Source organism: Corvus kubaryi, unplaced genomic scaffold (genome assembly GCF_017639235.1).
Source record: "Corvus kubaryi isolate FWS band 111438036 unplaced genomic scaffold, C.kubaryi_AGA036_p1.0 37398, whole genome shotgun sequence".
Taxonomy (NCBI): domain Eukaryota; kingdom Metazoa; phylum Chordata; class Aves; order Passeriformes; family Corvidae; genus Corvus; species Corvus kubaryi.
Genome location: NW_024581137.1, coordinates 28,741,660 through 28,764,465, shown reverse-complemented (window position 1 = coordinate 28,764,465; position 22,806 = coordinate 28,741,660). Strand labels below are relative to the sequence as shown.

Below are 22,806 nucleotides of genomic sequence, written 5' to 3'. Positions count from 1 at the left end.
AGAGGGGATGAAAAAACATAAAAAGTCCCAATGAGAGTAAACATTCTGCATCACCTTTGCTCTCCAGAGACTTAAAATTGCTATGGTGTGGTAGTGGGAGGAAGATGTTTCAGCCAGAAGTCAAAGCTTTTAAAGACGCTGATTCTGATTCTCTGCTCCATTACACATTTTTCACACTGACGTAGTTCCACGGAGCTGCTTTGTCTCTTTCTTTTCAGCTAGTAACAAATAAGAATGTACTGGCCTGTGGCATTAGGACTGTGAAACAGACAGTAGCAAACCATTCAGTTTGATTGGTGATCTTATAGTTACTTGTTTACAATAATTTCATTGATGAGGTTGACTACTACCCAGCTAACAGTTACTTAGTACAGTTTTAAGACAGTAATTACCCCTAAAAGTTAATATTTGCTATGTCAGCAGTTATTAGAAGTATTGGTGGTAACCTTACTGTTAGCAATATTTATGCCAGGAAATAAATGCTTGTCTTTATTGGTCAGTATACATTGACACTGAAATTACATGAAATATTATGTATTGATTTCTATGGATTGAAGTCTAGAACTACCTTAATGTTTGTTTTGCCTCACATTAAGGGATGAGGTTAAGGTCAACTTGATGAAGTAGATATTCCAGTGCTAGATTTATTATTTGAGTGTGTGAAAATTCTAGAAAATGTGTAGCTTACCAAATTGAGCCTGGTTTCAGTTGCAGATTTACTAATAGTGAAAGGAAATTCCCATTGGTTGAAAAATCTGGATGACTCCTTTCATCCTAAGTTCTCTGAAAATTAAGAAATGGGATGCTGGTCCAACATAGGAATTATAATCAGCCTGAATCACCGTGCAGATCCGTAGAGGTTGATTTGCAGCCAGTATCTGCAAAAGAAGCTGCAGGGTTCAGTTTGCAAACTCTATTGTGAACCAAACCCTGTGGGGTTCAGTTTGCAAACACTATTGTGAACCAGACCCTGCAGGGTTTGCTGAGCTCCAGTTACTGCTCCTAGTAAGGCTTATTATCCTGTCACAGAAGATGTAAGAAAATCCATCTCTCCCCTTTAAACATGATAAACCTTTGTCACCTACAATGCAATTAATGTTAAAAATAGAAGAGTGCTGATGATAAGATTGTGACTTGCAGGCAATGAGCCATTGTCCAAGTACAGGAGACTTATCTGGCGGGCCAGTCAGCCTACACGGTTTGCTGTCAGTTTGCTGATTGCCATTTCTCTCCGGGTTTGATGAAATATTCATGTCTTTGCTCTGCTCTCTGCAAGCACTATTGATTTCTTGTATAAACGCGGCTATATTTAGTCTAGACAAATGGAATGTGGCTTGCTGCTGAATAAATGGGATGAAAGGCTGGGGGTTTGCCTGTCCGCTTCTCTTGGTCGGTGGCAATTATTTATAATCAAGAGTAGTTTTTCTGACTTAAAGGTGATTTTTTATAATTTAGTTATTAGTCTCAGAACAAAAGTAAGCACTTAGACACAATCATTCTGTTGGGATAGCGGGTTAAGAGGCCAAATTATGCTCTAAGGTTTACAATCACAGTTATTAGGATTTAAAAAAAAAAGGTGTATGTTTTCAGAATTTTGAGAATAAAAAAGTGTGATCAGAAAAGATTTTTTGCATAGAAAATATTTGGTGCCTTTTCCCTTATTTTTTGTAAAATCTCTTACTAATGGATTTGATTGTACAGTTAGAATTCAGTCCTCTCCGTTTGCTGCAGTTTCAACTTCAATTTTGATGCCTCTGCTTACTAGAATATTTCTGTTTCATTTTGGTTTTCTCCTTGAAAACAAATACAGCTGCTGCAGAGCAAAAGGAGAAAATAAGCTTAAAATCTTGTTTCCAAGTAATTTGCGATAGCATGTTTGTTTTCAGTTAATCATCTTTTTTTCCAGTGAAGATAGTGGAGGAATGGGAACTGGAGTGAATGTGTTTGTGTTTCACTGCCCTCTTGTGGATGGAATCAGAACTGCTGGGCTTTAGCAGAGACCTTCAGCTGCTATTTATTTTCCTTTTGTAGTTATGTTGTTAGTTTTTTGTTCTTTTGAAACAGATAAAGCTACACTCACTCTCTTCACTTGATGTGAAAACCAGAGTTTTACAAGTATTGTAGGGAAAATGATCAAATCTCTCTCTTCTGCTGCTTTTTAGTCCCTTTGATTTAAATTAGGAGATAGAAAATAGAGGATCCTCCATTTAGTACTTTAATGCTGGATTAACAATGTATAACAGTGCTACAACAAATTTAAATAATTAATTTTCTGTGTGCTATGTCTAATCCACTCCAATCATGGTGGTCACATTTCCAAAAACTTCTCAAAAAACTGTATTAAAACGTCTCAATTTGTGTCTGAAATTATTTTCCCATGTTATATGTTATTCCTCTGTGTTTGCCAGGTATATTTATACGCAGTAGCCATGGAGCACTGAGTAGCTGTTCATGTGTAACGCTGTCCTCTGAAAATCCACACACTAGCTTTGCAAAATCTGTTGCAGTGCAGTGGGAGCTGCTAGGCCTTCATCTTATGCTGAGGGAGTGCCCTGAGTGTTTATTGTGTAGCATCAATAGTGCCTAGGAGATTCTCACTAAATATTGCTCCATTGGGCTACAACATGATTTTAGAACTGGATTGTGTGTTAACCTGTTTAGCAGAATAGCAGTCTGGGAGTATTTTTGCAGAGAACAGAAAGAAAGTGCTAAATAATTTGTAGTATCTCCAGTCGCTGGTAGGAATGCTGAAGTTTGAGTACAGCGTAGACTGTATTAAATGTTTTGTACTGTACATTAAATGTCTGTACGTTGAAACAGTCTTTGAGTGAAATTGGTCTTCTTCCCAGTAGGAATGCTCTCTATTCTCCTTCTCCTGTTCTATTTAACATATATACATTTCGTTGTTTGCTTCCCACAGTGGATGTGAAGTCGGAGGTTCCCGTGGCGCTGGAGCCTATCTCACCATTGGACTTGCGAACCGATCTCAGGATGATGGTTCCCATGGTGGACCCAATTATGCGCGAAAAGCAGCTACAGCAGGAGCTGCTCCTGATCCAGCAGCAGCAGCAAATTCAGAAACAACTGCTCATTGCAGAGTTTCAGAAGCAGCATGAAAACCTGACCCGCCAGCATCAGGCCCAGCTCCAGGAACACATAAAGGTAGCAACATTTTTAATTTATCCCTTACTTTATCTGCAAAATAAATATGCTTAAGCAGACACGGAAAGGGAACATGCCTGAAAGGTTTGCTGTGACTGACAGATGGTGTTTGAGTGCTCTTTGCTCTGTATCAGGGTGATAGAAGCCTTTTAAAGCAAAACTGCTGGCACCTACCAGCTACTTGCTCACAACAGACCAAGGCAATACTATGAGAATCATCAAGTTCATGAAGTCACCACATTCACAAAAAATCAAACTACCTATTTTACAACCTGGATTTTCATCTGAACTTCAATATCACTGGTTTTTTGGTCTATAGAGTTTTTAGTATATTAAAAGACTGCTTTTTTTGGGCTACTGCTTAAGTTTGTGGCCACAAATCAAATTGATAGGCAAGTGCATAATGTTTGCATTTGCAAAATGGAGGCAGGTCATAGTGATAGTGTTGTGTTTTCATTCTTCTCTGAGCTGCCTCACATAATACAAAAAGAAAATTATTTGTGGGATTGCTTGCACTATAGTAGCACTGCTATAATGGATTTTGACTGAGAATTTATGATCTTGCCTTTCATTTCATTTTTTTCCTTATCTACTTGCCATTGTGCTGCTGTGCTAAGCTTCCACTCGATGGAGCTGACAAATGCAGCAGAGCACAGCAGCCAGAGTTGGGTGATGCACAGGCAAAGAACAATGTGAAGTTTCCAGGCATCTTTGCCAAAAGAGAAAGAAGTGAAACCAGATCAGCAGGCTGCTACCTGACATTATAGTTCAATTTGGTGACAGCCAGTAATGCACTATGCCGCTTAAAAGTCAGTTAAGAGATGAAAAGAAGTGTAAGCATAAAAGCAAGCACTGATCCTCAGTTACTCAAGGGGGTTGTTTTGACCAGGACTGACCTAGAAAACTGCACTGTCTCATGTCTTTTTGCTCTGTGCAAGTTACAACAGGAACTCCTAGCCATTAAACAACAGCAAGAACTCCTTGAAAAAGAGCAGAAACTGGAGCAGCAAAGACAAGAGCAGGAACTGGAGAGGCATCGCAGGGAGCAACAGCTTCCTTCCCTCCGAGGAAAAGAAAGAGGACGAGAAAGTAAGAGCCAATGTACCATGAATCCTAATAAGAAATTAATCTATTCCCCTTTGCATTCTCCCAGCCAAAATGAACTATGAACAGGAACCTGAAGGAAGCCTGTTCCTGTGTGAAATACGCAGAAGTCAACATTATGCTTTGAGAAGGGCAGGGCCACCCACTGCACCCACAGAAACACGTTTCTGGTTTGTGTGCAGACTTGGAAGACTGCAGGAAAGCACAGTTTGACAGACTTGTATATATGCAACTCAAGAGTCAAGCTCTTTTTATAAAAAATGAGGAAATTTGAAAGCATAAAGCTTCACACAAGAACTTTCTGAAGAGGTTATTTCTCAGTACAGGAAGCACTACAAAACAGCAAAAAATTAAATTAGTTGCTGAGCATTGTTTCAAGATGGAAAATAAAATTAAATATTTAAGAATATCTTAGGATGAGATTTCTGAATATTTTGCTAGTACTTTTTCAAACTGTCTTGTGTTTGTCCTTGATGCCATTTCATGAGGCACAGCCAAGAGTTATTTCTAGCTTATATATAGCTATAAGGAAAATAACTATAAAGGATTGTTGGGGTTTGGCCCTCACTAGAGGGAGACAGATACAAATAATTCTCTTTAGTGTGGTCAGTTTGAAAATCAGGTTGAAGTACAGGGTGAAGATATTCAAAATGAAGCTGCCACAAACAGGTACTGTTACTCCCCCCGCTAAATGAGCACAAGAATTAACTGACAAAGACTGAAGCAGAAAAAAGCTTTTTTTTCTTGAGTAGAAAAATCTGTCAGTTCAACAGCTGTAGGTGTACCATGTTGTAGGCTTTAGCAATTAAGGTGTCCAGGGTGCTTCTAGTACTTTGAAGAACAATGAGCCCGTAAAAAAATTTCCATCTTACTGGCCCAGAAGTGTGAGCGTGTAGAAACTGCAGAACAGAAGGTTCCCCTAAGAAGTATTTAAAAAATCAGCCTCCACATGAACAGTTGGGCTTTATTAGTGCTCCTGCCAGAGGAAGAGCAGAGATGTGACCTCAATGGTTCCCTTCTCAATTTGAACTTGCTGGGTGGCTGTTCAGTATGTAGCAGCCAGCCAAGCAGCTTGCGACCCCTCCAGGCCCATCCCCAGCCTCAGAGTTTGTTGGTGGTGGTAATCTATTTAATGAGCAGAGGAGGGAAAGAAGATGTGGGCAGGGGAATTGGGATATGAAGCAGAGAGGTAGTAGAGGTATTTTATGGGCAATGGGTTGCATGGGACATGCTCAGCAGCTCAGATGTGGTGTGTCAGGGTTGGGTAACCAAATACTTACAGTATCAAGTATGCCTTAGTGCTGCAGCTTTGAAAGAAATGGAGTTTCATCCCTTTTTTTGTCACTGATTACGGAAAACCAGAAGATTTTTTATTTTCATACTTTTTTTTTCTTTAATGAACACTATTTTGGCTGTGAGTAAAGAAACATGTCCCATGCTGCAAGCTGCAGTTGGCAGTTTAACCTTACAATGACATGCTCTACTTTTTGCTCTGCATTGAGAGAGGTCAAAATGCATTTTCTTCTGTCTTCCAGACATCACAGGTAGAGGCTCTTAAGGGGCTCCAGCTAAAAGCCTCACTGCTGGCTCTTTCTGCAGTGTTTTGCTTATAACTAAGACAATGTTCAGAGGACAGTTTTGCTGTGTTACTACTATTACTTTATTGGAAGAAAAACCATTCATTACTAAAAACTCAAACCGACCTTTTGTTACTGTCTTTTTACTTCTATCATTGGTTTTGTATTTGGATTGTTGGAAACTATCAGGAAATAATTTAAATTCTTTAGGTACATCTGGCCCTGGATAAATGGCCTCATCTACTGTTGAAATATTCCTTATGACTTCACTGGATTTTTGGGTCATGGCCAGCTTCAGGCTTCTACAGACAAGCATTTAATCCAAATGTTTCTCATTTTGACTTTTTTCCACCAATAGCTTTTTATAGTTTACAAAACTTCCAGCAATAAGGCACAGACTCTGTTTGGGGATTTCTTTTCTTTAAAAAGGTAATTTTTTTTAATTAAAGATAAGTTACATTTAACTCTGTGTTTCTTAGGGGCAGTGGCCAGTACAGAAGTGAAGCAGAAGCTTCAAGAGTTCCTGTTGAGTAAATCGGCAACAAAAGACTCTCCAGCAAACGGGAAGAATCATTCCATGAGCCGCCACCCCAAGCTCTGGTACACGTATGTTCAGTATTAAGCTGCTTCCTTGTCTCGTCGAGGTGTCAGCTAAAACTTGGCAGAATGCTTTTCCAGCAGGGGTGTTGGGAGTCTGCCTCCAGAGCAAGGCAGAAGCTCAGCCCAAAAATTAGTGAAAAGCCATAAGTGTTGTATTTCTGGTTGAACTGAGGAGTATTCAGTGTTCAGTGATGAGATGAGAGCAAGACTCAGAAATTTGTATAACTGTTTTTATTTCGGCTGCTTCATCTTTTGTTGTTATCACAAATTTTACAACTACACCTGTCATTTTTGCAAGAATCTTAAATTTTTTCAGTTAGAACAACTTCGTGTTTGTCTTACTTGGATTTTGAATCAATCACAAAACATTTCTTCTTGAAGAGATGCTGCTCTGCTTCCAGTGAAGTTGCTTGAATGGTGTAAGTAATTCGCAAGGATTTTGAGAAAGACAGAGGTCATTTAACTTTTCTTACTCATGGATTTTAGTATCCGAACTGCATATTCTTATGTTAACCTGGCCTTGACAAGAATCTGCTTAGACCATGGAAGCAAGTGATTTTGTTGAGTCCTGAAAAGGGTTTATTGACATGTTAAGAGTTTACAGTTTTGCAGTTTTTATTCCCCACATAAATTAATCCAACAAAATGAACTCTTGGCCACATTTCTGAAAGACTTCAATGTCATGCCCAAATTGACCTTCAACTGGACAAACAGAAATGCATATGGTACACTAGATTTCCATGTTCTACTCATTCTTTTTCAAAAGGATTACTGAAGGCTGGTGCTTGGAGTTTGCATTCTGAGCGAACCAGAGCATTTTGGTAACATGATTTAAGGTACATTTACATTGTGTTTGGTAGAGATATGGTACTTAAATTTTTTCTTCCAAATAATGCATAAAAGTCTCTTAAATATGTAAGATTTCTGAGCTAATAATCTGAGCTTCAGATGAATGAGAGTGAGGAGCTCTGCAGAGGATGCCTTCTGCTACACAGAAGAAAGTAGTACTTCCTCTCATGACAGAGATGTATTATTGAGTAACCACACTGCCTTGGAAAGACAAGCAGAGTCTGTAAAAGGCCAAGTAAAATTATGTTTAGATAAACACAAAGTTTTAAAGTTTCGCTCCTTTCCCTCTCTCCCTCTCTAGATAAAAATATCAACAAACCTCCCCCCTCCCCAAAAAACCCAACCCGTTTCTGAGCCAAATGATGCAATTTCTATTGCAATTGTTCAGAAAGCTCTGCCCACAAGATTTCTTTCATCCAGCAGTTGTCAGAAAATGCTCTTCAGCTTGGAGCTTCTCTGCTGACATGAGTGCTGTGTGCTGCAGAGTGGTGTCCTCACAAGATTTACAAATTGAACTTAAATTCAAGGTTTCATTTACCTTGTGCACTAAATAATTTGGGGGAGGGGGATATCCAACAGATAATAATTCAATATTTCTGGTTAATTTTATACAAGCCCTCCTGCCCTGAAAATTCCCCACATTTTATAGAGAAGGCTTGATCAATATACATCTATTTGTACATGATAAACGAGGCTTAAATGGCTTTTGCTGTGTGTCAGCTGATTCGTATTAAAATGCAACCACCTGAAATCCTCAATTCCCCAAACTGGTGACAGATCATGTCTGTAGATCAACATGAATCTTGTCCTATGTGACTTCTATAATGAGTGCAAAAAGTGCGTTCTTGGGAATCCCGAGGAGCTCCATCTCTTACTGTAAGAGTGAAACTGGTTACATGAGCCTGTGGTTTGTGCACACTTAGACGAACAAGAACATAAACACAGCTGAGATGTGTACAACATGTGTAGATAGTTACTGCTGGTCACCTCAGTGACTGCTAATTTGTGACCTCTGTGTCTGCTGCAGGGCTGCCCACCATACCTCACTGGATCAAAGCTCTCCACCCCTGAGCGGGGCCTCGCCACCGTACAAATACACTTTACCAGGAGCACAGGATGCCAAGGATGATTTTCCACTTCGTAAAACGGGTGAGTTAGTGTCATTTATTCGAGCCCTTGCCCAGCAGTTCTCCCATCCTTTGTTTTAACCAGGCTGTCCATCAGCAAGGCATGTATCATATTCCACAAATCCTGTTCAAGATGATACTATGGGTAAGTTCAAAGATCCAGACTGCATATTTACAAGGTCAGCCTGGCCACATGGTACCTAGAGTTGGTGTTTCCCAGTGCTAGCTAGTGCTAGCTAGTGCTAGCTAGTGCAAACTTCAGTTCTGATAAATTTTGTTTCTAAACAGATCATCATTTCATTGATCTTTATTTTCTTTGCCTCAGTGTAACTTCTGGCTTAAATAACTTTATCTGTTCTGCTTGGTAGATACAGCATCTATCTTCACATGGTATTCTGCCTTTAGACAATGATTTTCATGGCATTTTGAGGGGAAATCATGGAAAGAGGAGGAATTGGGTTAATATTATATTTTGTGTTATTGGTTGTCAAATTTTGTATGCGTATCACAGAATCACAGAATATTCTGAGTTGGAAGGGGCCCGGAAGGATCGTGGAGTCCAGCTCTTAAGTGAATGGCCCATATAGGGATCGAACCTGTGAGCCTGGCATTATCAGCACTGTGCTCTGTGCATATACACGCATTTGCATGTCTTCTGACACATAGAAAATGAGTCAGATGACAGATTTTGAAGGTTTTTGAATATTTTAGAATATTTTAGAAGATCTAACAATTGAATATTTTGTCTTTCCAGCAGGTGAACTGTAGACTTAGCTTTTTCTGCACCATAAAGAAAGCTAGAATGGCAGTGGAGTCCATGTGGCTGTTGCCTCAGGACTTTGGTGCAGTGACTGGTATCCAGGAATGCAGGGAGACACTCAGAGGAGGGGGGGGGGGGGGGGGGAAGGAAAAGAAAACATTAGATCGCTTATTGCATGAGTCTGCTGTTGAGTGATATAGTTACGTTCAGCGAGAAAGTCTGACCCCCTACTGTGCTAACAGCCTTTGAATGTGATTTAGCCACTGGGAGATTTAAAACTAACTGCAAAACTGACTTGAAAAGAAGTGGCATTTGGAACCAGCATACATTCAGAGAGAAAATCCAGCCTGTATCTAATACTTTGGGGCAGACTCTCTAAGCTCATATTATATCCCCAAATATTTTCAAAGGAATGGAAGCATGAAAAGCAAAATGCTAATTTCTTGTAGCTGAATTACTCTTTATACAATATGGTGGCAATATAACAAGATTCTATAAAATCTTGTTCAGGCTGTTCATCATGATAAACCCTTATGTGGTTCTCTACTTAATACCACTGTATAATATCTATTTTCTGTGCCAATAGATGATACATTTTCATTTTTTAAACAAAAGGATGTATTCTACATCTTCTAAATGCTGTGAATCCATCTACATATATTTGAAATGCAAGCTTTAATTTTTCTCCCATGTTTATATATCTTAAACGTTGTGATTGATATTTATGATGTGTCAGACTGTTGATCTGTAAAACAAAACATTTTCAAACTTTGTAACAGTAAAGTTCTCGTGCAGCTGCTAATACTTTTATATCTCTGTGGGGGTTTCAAAATATTCCTTAATTCAATTCCCATTGTCTGCATAAGAGGACTATAATATAATTAAATCCAGATGTTTTCTATATGTTATTCCAAATATTTGGGCATGCAGTGCATCAGTTCCAAAATTGAACAAAGGACATGATGACTCTCTGAAAAGATATCTACAGAATAAATAGACAAATACTAATATAATCATTAGTATAACTGTTTCTATGACATTGACATAGCGATTCTGATAAGCAAATATAAATGAAGTGTACAGCATGCTGTATGTTAACAACAGAGGATATTTGATAGCTCTCCATATCCGTGAAAATAGCAAATGTTAATATCCTGTTTACACATCCAGTCTCTCTGTGTATTAGAGTTGTTTAATTCCAGCCTTCAGCAACATCCCCACAAAGTTTTCAATGATTGTTCATCAGGTTGAGAGTAAAAGCAACAGGAACCAAATCGACACAAGTCAAATGACCCTAAACTGATCTGGGTGGCTATAGGGCCATCCTCCAGGCAGAGGGGACATTGCGGAGCCTGTGTCATCCTCACGGGACCTTACTAGACAAAGATGTCCCATGAACACTCATGTATATGGACAGGCTGTAAGGCTGCAGAAATCTGACCTTTGCCATGAGGGGTGAACCTCTTTTCCTTCCCTTCAGGCTATGAACGCTTATTGCCACTGGCTCCTGGTAAACCCTCTGTGGTGCTGAACCTGCGTGAAGTCAGCAATTCATATGAAAGCAGACCTCACATTCCTTTCAGCCTTAAGAAAGGAATACCTGTTGTGGCTTTTAATCACAGCTTTGTTTTGCTTTTTATGTTACTTTTTTTTTTTTTATCTTTTTAGTATAAGATACAGAGGTATCTTTCTCTTCTCCAATTTTATAAAATGCTCTTGTAAGATAAGTCTGATTGAATCAAGTACTCTGAGATCAGATTTAATGTGCAACAAAGCTGAATGATTCTTTCTTGACATCCTAATGTGTTTTTCAGTGCTAAGGGAACACCAAGTGTCACACAGGCATTGTAAATCATGAGTTTTGCTTGCTTGCTTTATTGCTCAGTAATCCATTTAATCTTTGCTTAATTAGTCCTGAAGTGGTATCTCCTTATTAATCTTTTAAAAATTAATTCAGAGAGAATAGTAAAAAGGAAAATATTCTCTGTAGCTTTCACTCTTCTAGCATCTAGAATGATGGAATGCATAGATAACTAGGGAAAGACTTGAATCTTGCTCTGTCAGTGTTTACACTTAGATACCTGAGCTAACATCCTAGTGCAGTGACTGTGGTTACTCAACAAGTCTCAGCCATGTGGATTGTTCCTTTCTGTACAAGATGCAGCAGAAGCTGACAGCAGTGGGCTTCACAAAGCTTAGCTGCATGGAGGATTGGGACTGTCCTAGGGGCTAGAGGCCAGAATATGCAACTCTTTGCACAGCTGCATTCAGATGTTCTGTGTTGACAGACTTTGAAAAGAGCAGAGCAAGGGGACCTATTGCTTCACTGGATAGATAAATATACCATAAGGAGAAGCTACACATCTGTAGCTACAAGCAGAATTTAGTGTAAACAGTGTAAGATTAAATTTTAAAAATTCCCAAAACTTGCACCATGGATACCAGTTATAACATGTGTTTTCTGCAAAGCACCCAAAAGACTGAGCAGCACATGGCTCATTAGCTTTCAATGAGACTAATGCGTCTAAATTACCCAGAGAGGTTTGAAAATACCTCCCTATTACTGAACACTTTTGAAATTCATACTGACTGTTTTAAGAGCTCTGATGGGAGCCATGTACTTTTGAAAACCTGATCATTTAATATGGGGAATTTTTGCTTGTTGAGCTCCTCTATTCTGTGATTATCTGTCCAGGAAAATATTATCCTCTTTATGAGGTTACTCTAAAACTAACAAAAACACAGTAAGCAACATGGGGTGGTAGGGTAGAAGATCTTTTCAAAGATTTTTTTTTCTATTATATTTTACCTTGTCGAAATGCAGAAATTCTGGCAAATGGCTCTAACATTTGCATTTTCTTCAATCTTTAAAATTTCATTTTTTGTGTGCAACTGTTGATACAAACCAGCAAAAGTTCCAAAAAAGGTTCACTCTCTGGCCAAAGGTGCATACTTTTCAAAACTGTTGCTGTAGGTGAAATTTCTGCATTTTGTTTCATGTTTTGGCTTTCTTTGGAAGAAATTCCTGGGGACATCATCATATCAAGTATGAACTGTTTTTTCTTTCCTGAGTTTAAAACAATCATGGAAGAACGGTAATGTCAATCAGTATTTCTATTTATTTTGGTTTTGTGCCAGTTGAATCTTTCTTTGCAGATGGAATTGTAAGCTTACGAGTTGCATTTTGCTTAGGGAACTGAAGATCTCTCACAATATAACAATTTGAAAAGATGTTTGTAGCTCACTTTCCAAAAATTGGAAGCATACTCAATGGAAACATAGCATGGGTTTTTTTTTAATAGCAAATAATATGAGGTTCTTCCTTGGATAGGAGAAGTTGTGTAATTTCATACAGGAAAAAAGAGGAGATGAAGGATTGTTTAATATTGTGATGAAAGAGAGGAAGAAGGCTGTCCTGCACAGCCATGAAGATCACTCTGTAAAAACCATGTTAAGTTAACCTGGTTAGGCAGTAGAATAACAGTGTAGCTCTTGCGTAAATGAGAGTGAAAGATTCCTGAATGAGAACTCAGCAGACATAATTTTTTAAGAAAAGAAATTAATTAGAATATTTCCTTACAATTCTTTGTGCAGTTAGTGACTCAGTAGTTTACTGGAGCAGTTGAAACTCAGAAGAAAAACATTTTGTGTGTGAAGGTTTTTCTCCTTTCCCCTTTTGTGCCACCAAATTTTATTTCTGTTTGCATTTTCTAGGAAAACACTCTTTTGTGAAGGAACAGTATACTGAAAAGCTGGATTTCTTTTGGTTTTCATTTAAAAAAGAGGGTTAGAGTATCTCAAACCCTCAATTACCATGTCTGCCAAAATGAAGAAGTCCAGCTCAGTGAAGTGCTATTTTTCTCTGAATTTATGAGTGAGCACAATAAATGGGAGAGGCACTTTGTTTATTGAAGCAGGGAAGTGAGGCAAACATATGATTCTCCTAATTTTATCCCATTTTCCAGGGATGCTAAGCATTCCTGCCTCTCCAGAGTCCTTGTTTTCCTGGGTTGGTGAACCATCTCAACAAATTTGGACTGGGTAATGTGCCCAGAAGAAATCAGTACTTATCACAGTGACAAGGAAAAAAGGTATCCTGATGACTCCTCTTCCCAATGGTCACCAAACGTTTTTAGCATTCCCAAATTCAGTTTAATAACTTCAGAGCATGTAATTAGTAGTAGGAGGTTTTAGAAAGAGAAGAAGCTTTCACTTGCAATTGCAGAGTGAATCAGAAGCAAAGCTTCTGCATTCATGTAATGAATGGGCCAAACAAGTGTCCAGGCCCTGGGAGCCAGCAGCTCCAAGGAAATGTGATGTTGTCGTAGCTACTGTGCAGGGCTGCTGTTGTCTCCAGCCCATCAGAGCCCTGCAGCCTCCCAAGATGGGGCTGAGGAGGAATGCCCTGTCATTCTGATTGAATTCAAGTTAGAGGAGAATTTTTTTGAGATAGCTTAAAACTAAATAGAAATGAATGCTAGGGTAGGCTTAATGACACTGTCAAAGAGAAAAGAACTTGTGTAGGTATGCTTCGGTATCATGAAAGCTGCCAGGGCCTGCACCAGGGTTCAACTGGAGTCATCACCAGAATGATTCTCATGAAGACCATCATAGTCTTCCCATCAGTGGAAGGTTGTTTCTCTAATGTATTTTATTTAACACTTACTTTTAATTGCAAAAAGCAAGTTTTTTATGCGTGGGTAAAAAACTTACTCAGTTTCCAGATTCACTGTATTTCTGTTTTAGCAAAAATCCCACTACTTGTCCATATACCACGTTCTGTTTTGCCACTCTATGATCCTACTGACCCTTCTTCATAACTGGACTAATTATACAATCTTGATCAAAATACTATCTTCGTTCTTTTACTGCCCAGTGTATAACCAAAATTGAATTATGAAGTTCTTCTTCCGGTGATTACATAAAATTTTTCTTACACTAACTGTGTATGTTTTCAAAAATGCTTTAAAAGTTAGCATTAAGAAGTAGCTTGCATAACTTTTTGATAACCAGGTAATCAGATACTAGACACCTTTTTGACTTTTGAACCTAAAGAAACAGCTTCAATAAGCAACAGGGCGCAGTCCTAAAATCTAAAGCATTTTAAGAGCATAGTGTCCACTGAAAATGAAGTGGAATGTTTTTAATGGGTATTTCAAAGCTTGTTCCCTCTGGATAAATAAGTTACAAAATACTGCATATAAAATTTGAGACTCTTTGAAGTCGTAGAAACTGTCCTGTTTGATTTCAGTAGGACTAGGATTTTTATTCCACTGTATCTAGAGCAGAGGCGATTGAAAACTTTTAGAAAAGTAAACCAGAACATCTAAAAGATGGCAAAAAGAGAGAAACAGAGAAGTGAAAAGTGGAAATCACACGGTATGGGATCATCCAAAATAGAAGATATCGGTTAGTAAAGACTGCACTTCTCCAAAATCCTGCAAAACATAGTTTCACTGAAAAATCTATTCAAACCCACAACTGTAATTAAGGGGTTTAGCTGCCAAATAACATGTTGTGGCTAAAGCCAAGTAAGTATTACAGAGCCATTCATGAGCGAAGGCATAAGCTTTGTACTTTGCTTTTGATTTTCTCATGGGAAAGTAATATAAATGAGAGTGATACCTCCCTGTTGGCTTTAACTGTTAGAAATGCAAAGCATGCTGAAATTGTACATAATTCTCTTCCAAAGGAAAGGAAATAGCATTTCAATGGTTTTCCTCAGTGTCTCGTTGAGTTATGGTGGTGCACAATTATTCCTGTTAAATTACTCTACCAGATGGAAGGTTACATTGTATATTTAGCTAATTAAGTTGTAGGGGACTGGAATTACATCCCAGAGCATAAAGAACCTATCTAAAAGTAAATTTATTTTAATTCAGTATAGTTGTTAAGGTGCAGCATGGATGTCCAATTAAAACTTCAAACGTGGGGTTTTTCTTCTCACTTTGCTTAACATGAAGAGATACCTCACAAAGTTGGCCTTGCCTACAGAAGTTCAAGAAAACAAACATCCCTTCGATGTCCAAACTACTTCAGAGCCAATTTTATCTTCATTTGTCTTCAGTGGAGCTGAAGTGCCTTCCTACTTTTGAGAGGAACTTGGCCTATGGCTCTCATCTTCTAGGAGAGCAAGATATACTGTGTTTTGGTTGCTTTTGTTTTCTTGGCATCCTGTTGCTTTTGGACAACTCTGGAATACAATTCAGCAGTCTAGACCTAACCAGCTCATATTTCCTGATAATGCTGTTGCCCTGTTAAACTGGGGGAGAAGCTGTTGGTGTTTCATCATTAATTTCCGAAGGTTGATGAAATACTGGATTGTACTTTTTGTCTGACATCAGTGAGTTATCACTCCTGGATATTTTCCTAGATTAAAATCTGTGGGATTTAAACACCCTATGAACTAATTCCTTCTTTTATGGGGCTTGGGGAACAACTATATTATTTTATTCTATAAAAAATGGATCATATATCTAGGATTCAAATGGTGACCCTGGCAAAAACTTTGACTTTGGGGGCTAGGGGATTATCTCTGGCAGTTCTTCACTGAAGAGAGTATTTTTTCTTGGGATTCAGTGGATTTGAGAGGGGGATTTAGGCTGAAGAGGGGGATTTGCTATATTTGCAGAAAGTATGATATTATATTCCCATTACTTCTTCCCAGCTAGAACCAACTGGTATAGATGGTCAGAAGAAAGGGTAAGAACTACCAGTGGAGACCTAACCAGAAGGACTGCCAGTCATGCATATCTTAATTTATTTTTTGAATTATTACCATTCAAATGAGGGATACCCTCTATTCAAGTGCCTGTTTCATCTTCTTTCTCCTCTACACCTCTACACCAGAAAGTGCTATAAAGGTGTAATAAAATTACAGAATTTGATGACGTGCAGAGAAGATGAAAATGAATTTTAAACTATTCTTATTCTTTAATTCTATGGTTTAAGACAGTAAAGTAGTATTTGCTTTTTAATCCCCTACTTATTATTGGAAAAGGAAATTATTTTACCCATAAGAAGATTAAGGTGGACCTGACAGTCGTGATACGTTATGGGTTCAGCAGACTTGAGATATAATGACGACTCATAAGGCCCAGTAAAACCATGGCCTCCTTGAAACTGCTGTATAACCCTGTGGTGCAAATCCAAGGAGATGCTTTTTCTTTGCTAAAAATTAGAATTTATTTAAAATTCTATCAAGAGACCTGTTCTTTTGCCTTATAGGTTACATGAAGGTCATATATCAACAGGAAATACATCATATTGTTCAGATATTCAAGATCTCCAATTCTGGCTAAATCCAAGCAGTACAATAGTTTCTACATCTAACTCAATAAATTATGCCTAGAAAGATAATACTTGTTTGCATAGGTAATGAAACAAATATTTTATGTTTCATACAGACTGCAGTGAATAACAAGGAAAAGTTAGATATTTAAAGTAGCTTCAGGGGCTATTTCATTTTTGAACCTGCTTTAGAAAATTAATGAAAATTTGCTAATCTTGTTAAATTGGTTTCCTTAGCCTGAAGAGAGCAAAAGGGCTGCAAGATCCCCTCTAATCTAATTAGCTCTTTTACCATGTGTTTCACTAAACCTGTTTTTTTATTTAGGGAATGGATATTTACCTTAGTCTGAAAAAATAAAGCATTCTACCTTTTACAGAAGTAAAATAAAGCAAAGGACTAAAGGGTTTCACATATGACCAGCACTCCCCACAAAGTGAATGGTTGTACAGGAAACAGTTTCAGTATATCCTGAAAACCCATTAGGTGATGCAAGCCAGAAAAACAAAGTGTCTCCATCCTGTGCTGCCGTATCTGGTTCTCCTGCCTTGTTGGGACCACCCAGCAGTCAGGTCCATGTAGTTCTTGGGAGAGCTTTAGAGGGCATGTGTAAATAGCTTTCAGTCCCATGAATCTAATTTAAAACTCTTTTAGAAGTGGCATTTTAAATCATCAGAACTGAGAAGTCATTGAACCCACAGAGCTACACTGCATGCTGGTGTCTTCCAGCCTATCATCCAGTGGGAAGAATGTCCATGTGTACATTGTCCAATATTGTCTTCTATTGGGATGTGGCCTTCTAAAGCAAATGTCAGTCAGTCGTGTATAAAGACAAAGAGGCACTGCTCATTGTGCCTATGCTTTATGTAATCACGTGGAGGTGGCTGAGACACTCTGTGGCAGCCTACAGGAAGGCAGAGCAGCAATCAGAAACTTCATTCAGAGCAGAGAATAGTCACATGATTGTGAGGCACGTGCCGTAAAAGCCGTGAGACCACCAGGTCTCTCAGAAGGACAGACTCATTCACAACTCTTCACAAAGCTGCTGAGGAAGCTGGTGACAGCTTTTGTCCCTGACCTGTGTCTCTCTGCCTCTCCAGCTTTCTGCCAGGCTTTGATTGAATCCATAGTTTTGGTAAGGAAGCCCAGATTATCTTCACATTTATCCTTTCTGTTGTACTTAAGGGTGTCTTGTGCATTTCATTCTGCCTTCATCAACTGAAGGGGAAACTGGGAAGTTTCTCCTTAGCCCACTACTTTCAGACCATCTTCTAAGGAGCCTAAGATATGTCTGTTCTGGTTGATTTTGTTGCAGTATTAATGTGGAATTTGACCTTTTCCTTGGTCTCCAGGTCCAGGCATAGCACAGACAGGCAGGCTGCTTTATTACTTATGTATATTACCAGGGTGACTGGAAGCCCACAGCATGGACCAGGAACCTGTTGAGCTATGCGATAAACCTGACAAAATGAGGATCTCTTCACAGTGTGGTTTTTTTCCCGTTCTGACCCTTCCTGCTTCAGGAGAAATCACAACAGAAATCTCCAAGTCATCTCATTATCCACATGCAGTATCTTGAAAATTTTCGATTTCCAGAGTGCTAGAAAAAAACTTGACAAAGGATAAACCAGTGGTATGCTGGCAATACCCCCATTGTGCTAACCAGTGCCATCTTAATGTTTTTTCCTGCAGTTCTGAGGGTCTGTAACATACCTCATATTTTGTGCTGTAACTTTAAGCTATCTCAGGCACAGACTGTCATGGTTGTGTGTTGTACAGCACAAAATCCTTGTCTGTACATGAGTCTCTAGTATATCAACCTGTGTGGTGTGAATAAACAGATATCTTGACTGTGTGTTCAATTATTGATACTTGTTAGATATGAGCCAGAAAAAAACCCAAACTCCTGCATGGAGTACAGCGCAGAATACATTCAAATCAGTATCACATATGACTCTTCACAGCTTAAAAAAGTATAGCTAAAGAAATGGAGAATACCTGTGAAGACTTACTTTAAGATCTTGAAGTCTTAGTTTTTTAATTTTTTCTGGTGACCTAATTATGTTCAGGAAGTTCAGGTTGCTGTTTTAAAAATAGTCTTAGTGATAGCAGTTGATGCCTGGGCAATGCTGAGCAATTTTTCTTTCCCAAGTAAGTTTTTCCAGTGTTGCTCATGCTGGTGTTGGAATCTTTTTAGCCAAATTTAGCATCATTTACCTCGACTGTCCCACAGCTTTTCTAAGCCAGCCTGCTTGTGAGGAAAAGGAAATGCTTTCACTTTAGTGCCTTTCGAAATCTGGACAAAAGCTCACTTTCTGTTCTTCAGGTTTCCTATATATGGCTTTAGCCTCGAGATGAGGACCTGCTTGCTATGCACCATCTCCCATCCCCCATTTCCTGCCTGGCTACATTAAATGCTGATTTGAAGTTGGCACACGCTCTTCTGATACAAAAGTACTACTGTGTTCCAGGAACCATCAGAAAGTAATGCATTGTTGTCTTTTACATTCTCTTCATATATATGTCTTCTCCCCATGCGTAAAAAGGATTTTCATTCCTTCTTCTTAAATACCTCTGCATGTTTAATAAAAAGAAACAGTGAAGCAAAGCCCTGTCAAGAAAACTTCAGCTCATTTGGGGGCAATCTGGCCCCAGGCTATATTCTTTAATGCTAGTATCTGCAAATCGCTAATATTAAGCAAAATGGAGTATAGGACATAATGACTTCACCTAATAATTTTCCTATCTCTTGTGCTTGTATCTGAGTATCCTGCTTCTTAGGAGAGACTAGCTTTCTTTCACCTGATCAGTGATGGCTCATGTGATCAAATTAATTTGTACTTACATAGAAGCCTGTATATTTTCCATTTTAAGAGTACAGTTACATTATTCTTTCTTCCTCTATGAAGCCACTATAAAATATGAGAAAGATCATTGAGACACTGTTTTTCTCCTTCTCCTGCAGCAGAAGTTCTTAGTTCTGTAGAGATAATTACAAGTCATGGCAAGATGTTAAGTAACCAGTACTTTGATTGCCCGTAGTATCTTTCTTATCTGTTTCCCACTTTGAATCATTTAAAGAGTAATACCAGTCCATAATTACCAGCACTAAAAAGAGAATAAGCCAGGTAATAGCAATAAAAATGAACAAGCCATACTACTGTAACATCTCATTATTCCAAATTATGCTACAGCTACATAAACAAAGTAATTTTTAACTAGTCTTTCCTGAAATCCTCCCACGTGAATCACTCGAATGGTTATCAGCTGATTTCTGTTGAGATGAATGACATGGGCTTTGATTGCCTTCAGAGAAAATAGCTGTGTCTTCTTGTTTTCTTTGCAACACTAGCCTTTGAAACAATATATGTTCACTTTCTCCAAGTGACAATTGATATGACTTGTTCCAAAATGCTAAATATAATAGAAGTGCAAAGATTTGTGGAGCAAAGAGGTTAGCCTAATAGAGACCAACTAAACCAATATCAGCTGTATACTGTTTCTTAGCAATATTTTAGATTCATAGCCCAACCAACCAGACTCCTGCCGTGAAAATTTGCCATCCTGTGTTCCTCATCCTCATGGCCACATTCCTGGCCATGTGCTCTTGTTTTTCTCTTGTCTGTGTCATTTGGGTTACTTGGTCAGATGATTCAGTCCACTGTAGCTGCAAACCAGCAAACCCCACCCCATTCAGCACCTCCACCACTTTAGAGAGGCCTCTTTTCCTCATGAAGGTGAGATACAGGATGTCTGCTATATGGGGTAGAATTCATTTGGTTTTGAGTTCTGGACCACAGTGAGATGTTCAGTGTATAGCAAGTTAGCCACATGCATTAATTTTCTTGCTATGTCAGTGTCTTGGTTTATGGTTGAATCACCATATAGACTCCCTGATGGTCTTTTCAATAATTTTGTGGTATTACTGTAGCAAAAAAAGTTAATTCTTAGGGGCTTGTATTTGCTTGAGAAAGCTGCTCTGCAGCAAGCTGGGGAGTAAATCTTTAGCCTCAAAAGTTATTTGGCATTGACTCCCCATGAGACACTTTCCCCATGGAGAATGACTTTGTGTGATGAACATAGTCAGCCATGGCAATGGATTAATTAAGCTGAGCAAAGGAGAAAATAATGTGCAGTAGAAATACTTAAAGGGTGGCTAATGCAAAACAGTTATTTTGAACATTACCCCTCTGTAGAACCACTTCTAAGAGCCACTAGTTAAAGCATTGAGCCAAATACTCATTTGAAACATAAAACAGATTAATTATAATAATTCTGGACCATTTGCCACTAAGACTTTCCAAGTGTCTTGCAAATACTAGGGGAACAATTTAATTAAAAAAAAAGGTTGGAAAAATTTATTTTCACTTTTTGCTAACATTCACATTTCAGTTTCTAAAATAGGTTCTAAATGATCTTACTTATGTGCTTTGAGGCAGTCAGTGTCTACATATATATATACATTTATAATTGCAATCCACAGCTCCATATTTGAAGCTTAAAATACTTAATTTTGCCTTTTTAACTGTCAGAAGAGAGTTGACAATTACAGATATGTTATTACTGCCCTCATGTAGGAGTGCACTGAAGCACATAGGATTGCTGTTGTGATCCATACCTCTTTCAGTGAACAGTAATTCTGCCCCAGCTTTGGTGGAGCAGGATGGTTCGGTGACCTCTACAGTCACGCACCAAGCCAATGCCTCAGCCACTGCTGGGAATCAAGAAACCAGTGTCCAGTTCTTCATTTTTTTCATTGGACCAGATATCCTCAAAGTGCTTAGATTTGTATAATTTGTCCACTGAAACTAGAGTTCTTTTTGCTAGTCATTGTGTCCTAGTAAGTACCATGTTAGGAGCTGGCCGTGTCTCAGGGAGAACATTCAGAAAAACCAGTATTTGAAGCAAACATTCTTCAAACATTGGCTTTGATTTGTATCATGAGGTTTATTTTATAATTTTAAAACTACTCTTCTCCATGCCTTTTAATATTAAATGCATCTTCTTGGATGGCTCATAAATTCATACATTGACTTTAAAGTCTGTTTTCTGTGCTTATATGATGGATTCTGATGCTGAATATGGTGGGAATTTGGTAAAAATAGAAAGGAAATTACTGTGACTGAGTATGAAATATTCACACAGAAGTGGAGAATTGCAGAGGATTTGTGTCACATTCACCTGTCATGGATGCAGAAACAGAATATGTACAGACATATTCTCCTGATTCTTGAGGGTACAGAATAGTAGAAATGGAAATATATGTAAGTGCAAAAGGAGTGAACACCTTTTCTTTTAAATGTCATCACACCTGGTAAGATATGTGGTGATGGCATGTAGTGTAACCGTAGCCCATTATTATATTTTATATTTTCAGTTTCACTGCAAATGGTATCTTAGATAGCAAACAAGTCATCTGTACTTTATTGTTTGAACCATTCATCTTAACAGTGGTAGTAGGTGATAAAAAGGAAATTTCTAGTTAATATGTTTATTATTAAAGACTTCCATTGTTGTGCTAGCCTGTGTGTCTTGGTCTGAAATGTACTCAAGGCAGAGGGTCTCCAGAGGGCAGCGCTTGCCACGTGCAATGCAGTATGTGCAATGCAGCGTGTGACAGCAGGTACTGCTGGTCACAGCAGCTCTGTAGTGGGGTGCAGCCCCTTTGCTCTCCAATGACCATTTCTAGCCTCCCCGTCCCTGAGGGAGGGAACAGGTGGGACAGGAGGAAAAAAGATGTGCAATGTCACATGATGGGCAGGGACTAGAATTAGAAGTGTAGGATTGAGTTCCTGTCCCAAAGTGACAAAAGGTGTACTTCTGAATTGAGTGAAGATATAATTTATTTTGTTTTTCTGCTAACTCTTGCTCCTTCTTTGAGGCTGGGTTTAAGTCTGTGCATAGGAGAGAGAACTGATCCCAGTTTCTAGCTCTCTCTGTTTTGAGATATTGCTTAGCCAATCCTCAGTTCCAGGAAGGGAAATATGAACAAGTTCTATTCCATAATTATCTTTCACTAGCTCTTAGCAGTCTGTTTGATTCAGGGTTTACTTGACGAACAGATAAATGACTACATGAAACATTTTATCATGCTAAAAATACTACAGAATAAAAAGCACAGCAGAGTTGGCCTTCATATGAAAAGACCCTGAAACAAGGGTGGAACTTGCCCAAGGTGCATTAAATATAATCCTAGGTTTTCTCAGAATCAACCCTACTTCTTCGTTTTCAGAGCATATATTTTTCTCTGTAAATGTTCTTAGGACACTGTCATAAATCCAGTTGTTTGGTGTGTTACTCAGAAAACACTAAAATTCTGGGCCTAAAATCGCTGACCAA

At 38.6% G+C, this 22,806-nt stretch overlaps 1 protein-coding gene across 16 annotated transcripts in view; it reads left to right on the top strand.

Moving 5' to 3' along the window:
- Positions 1 to 22,806, top strand: part of HDAC9 (histone deacetylase 9) — a 463,926-nt gene that overhangs the window by 229,298 nt on the left and 211,822 nt on the right. For 8 of the 16 annotated variants that reach the window (XM_042044237.1, XM_042044228.1, XM_042044236.1 and 5 more), the window contains 4 exons: positions 2,921 to 3,162; positions 4,101 to 4,251; positions 6,323 to 6,449; positions 8,320 to 8,441. In XM_042044237.1, the coding sequence (XP_041900171.1) occupies positions 2,921 to 3,162; positions 4,101 to 4,251; positions 6,323 to 6,449; positions 8,320 to 8,441 (642 nt within the window). The remainder of the gene's footprint in view (positions 1 to 2,920; positions 3,163 to 4,100; positions 4,252 to 6,322; positions 6,450 to 8,319; positions 8,442 to 22,806) is intronic. The other 8 variants (XM_042044233.1, XM_042044226.1, XM_042044239.1 and 5 more) reach the window with 3 other exon arrangements.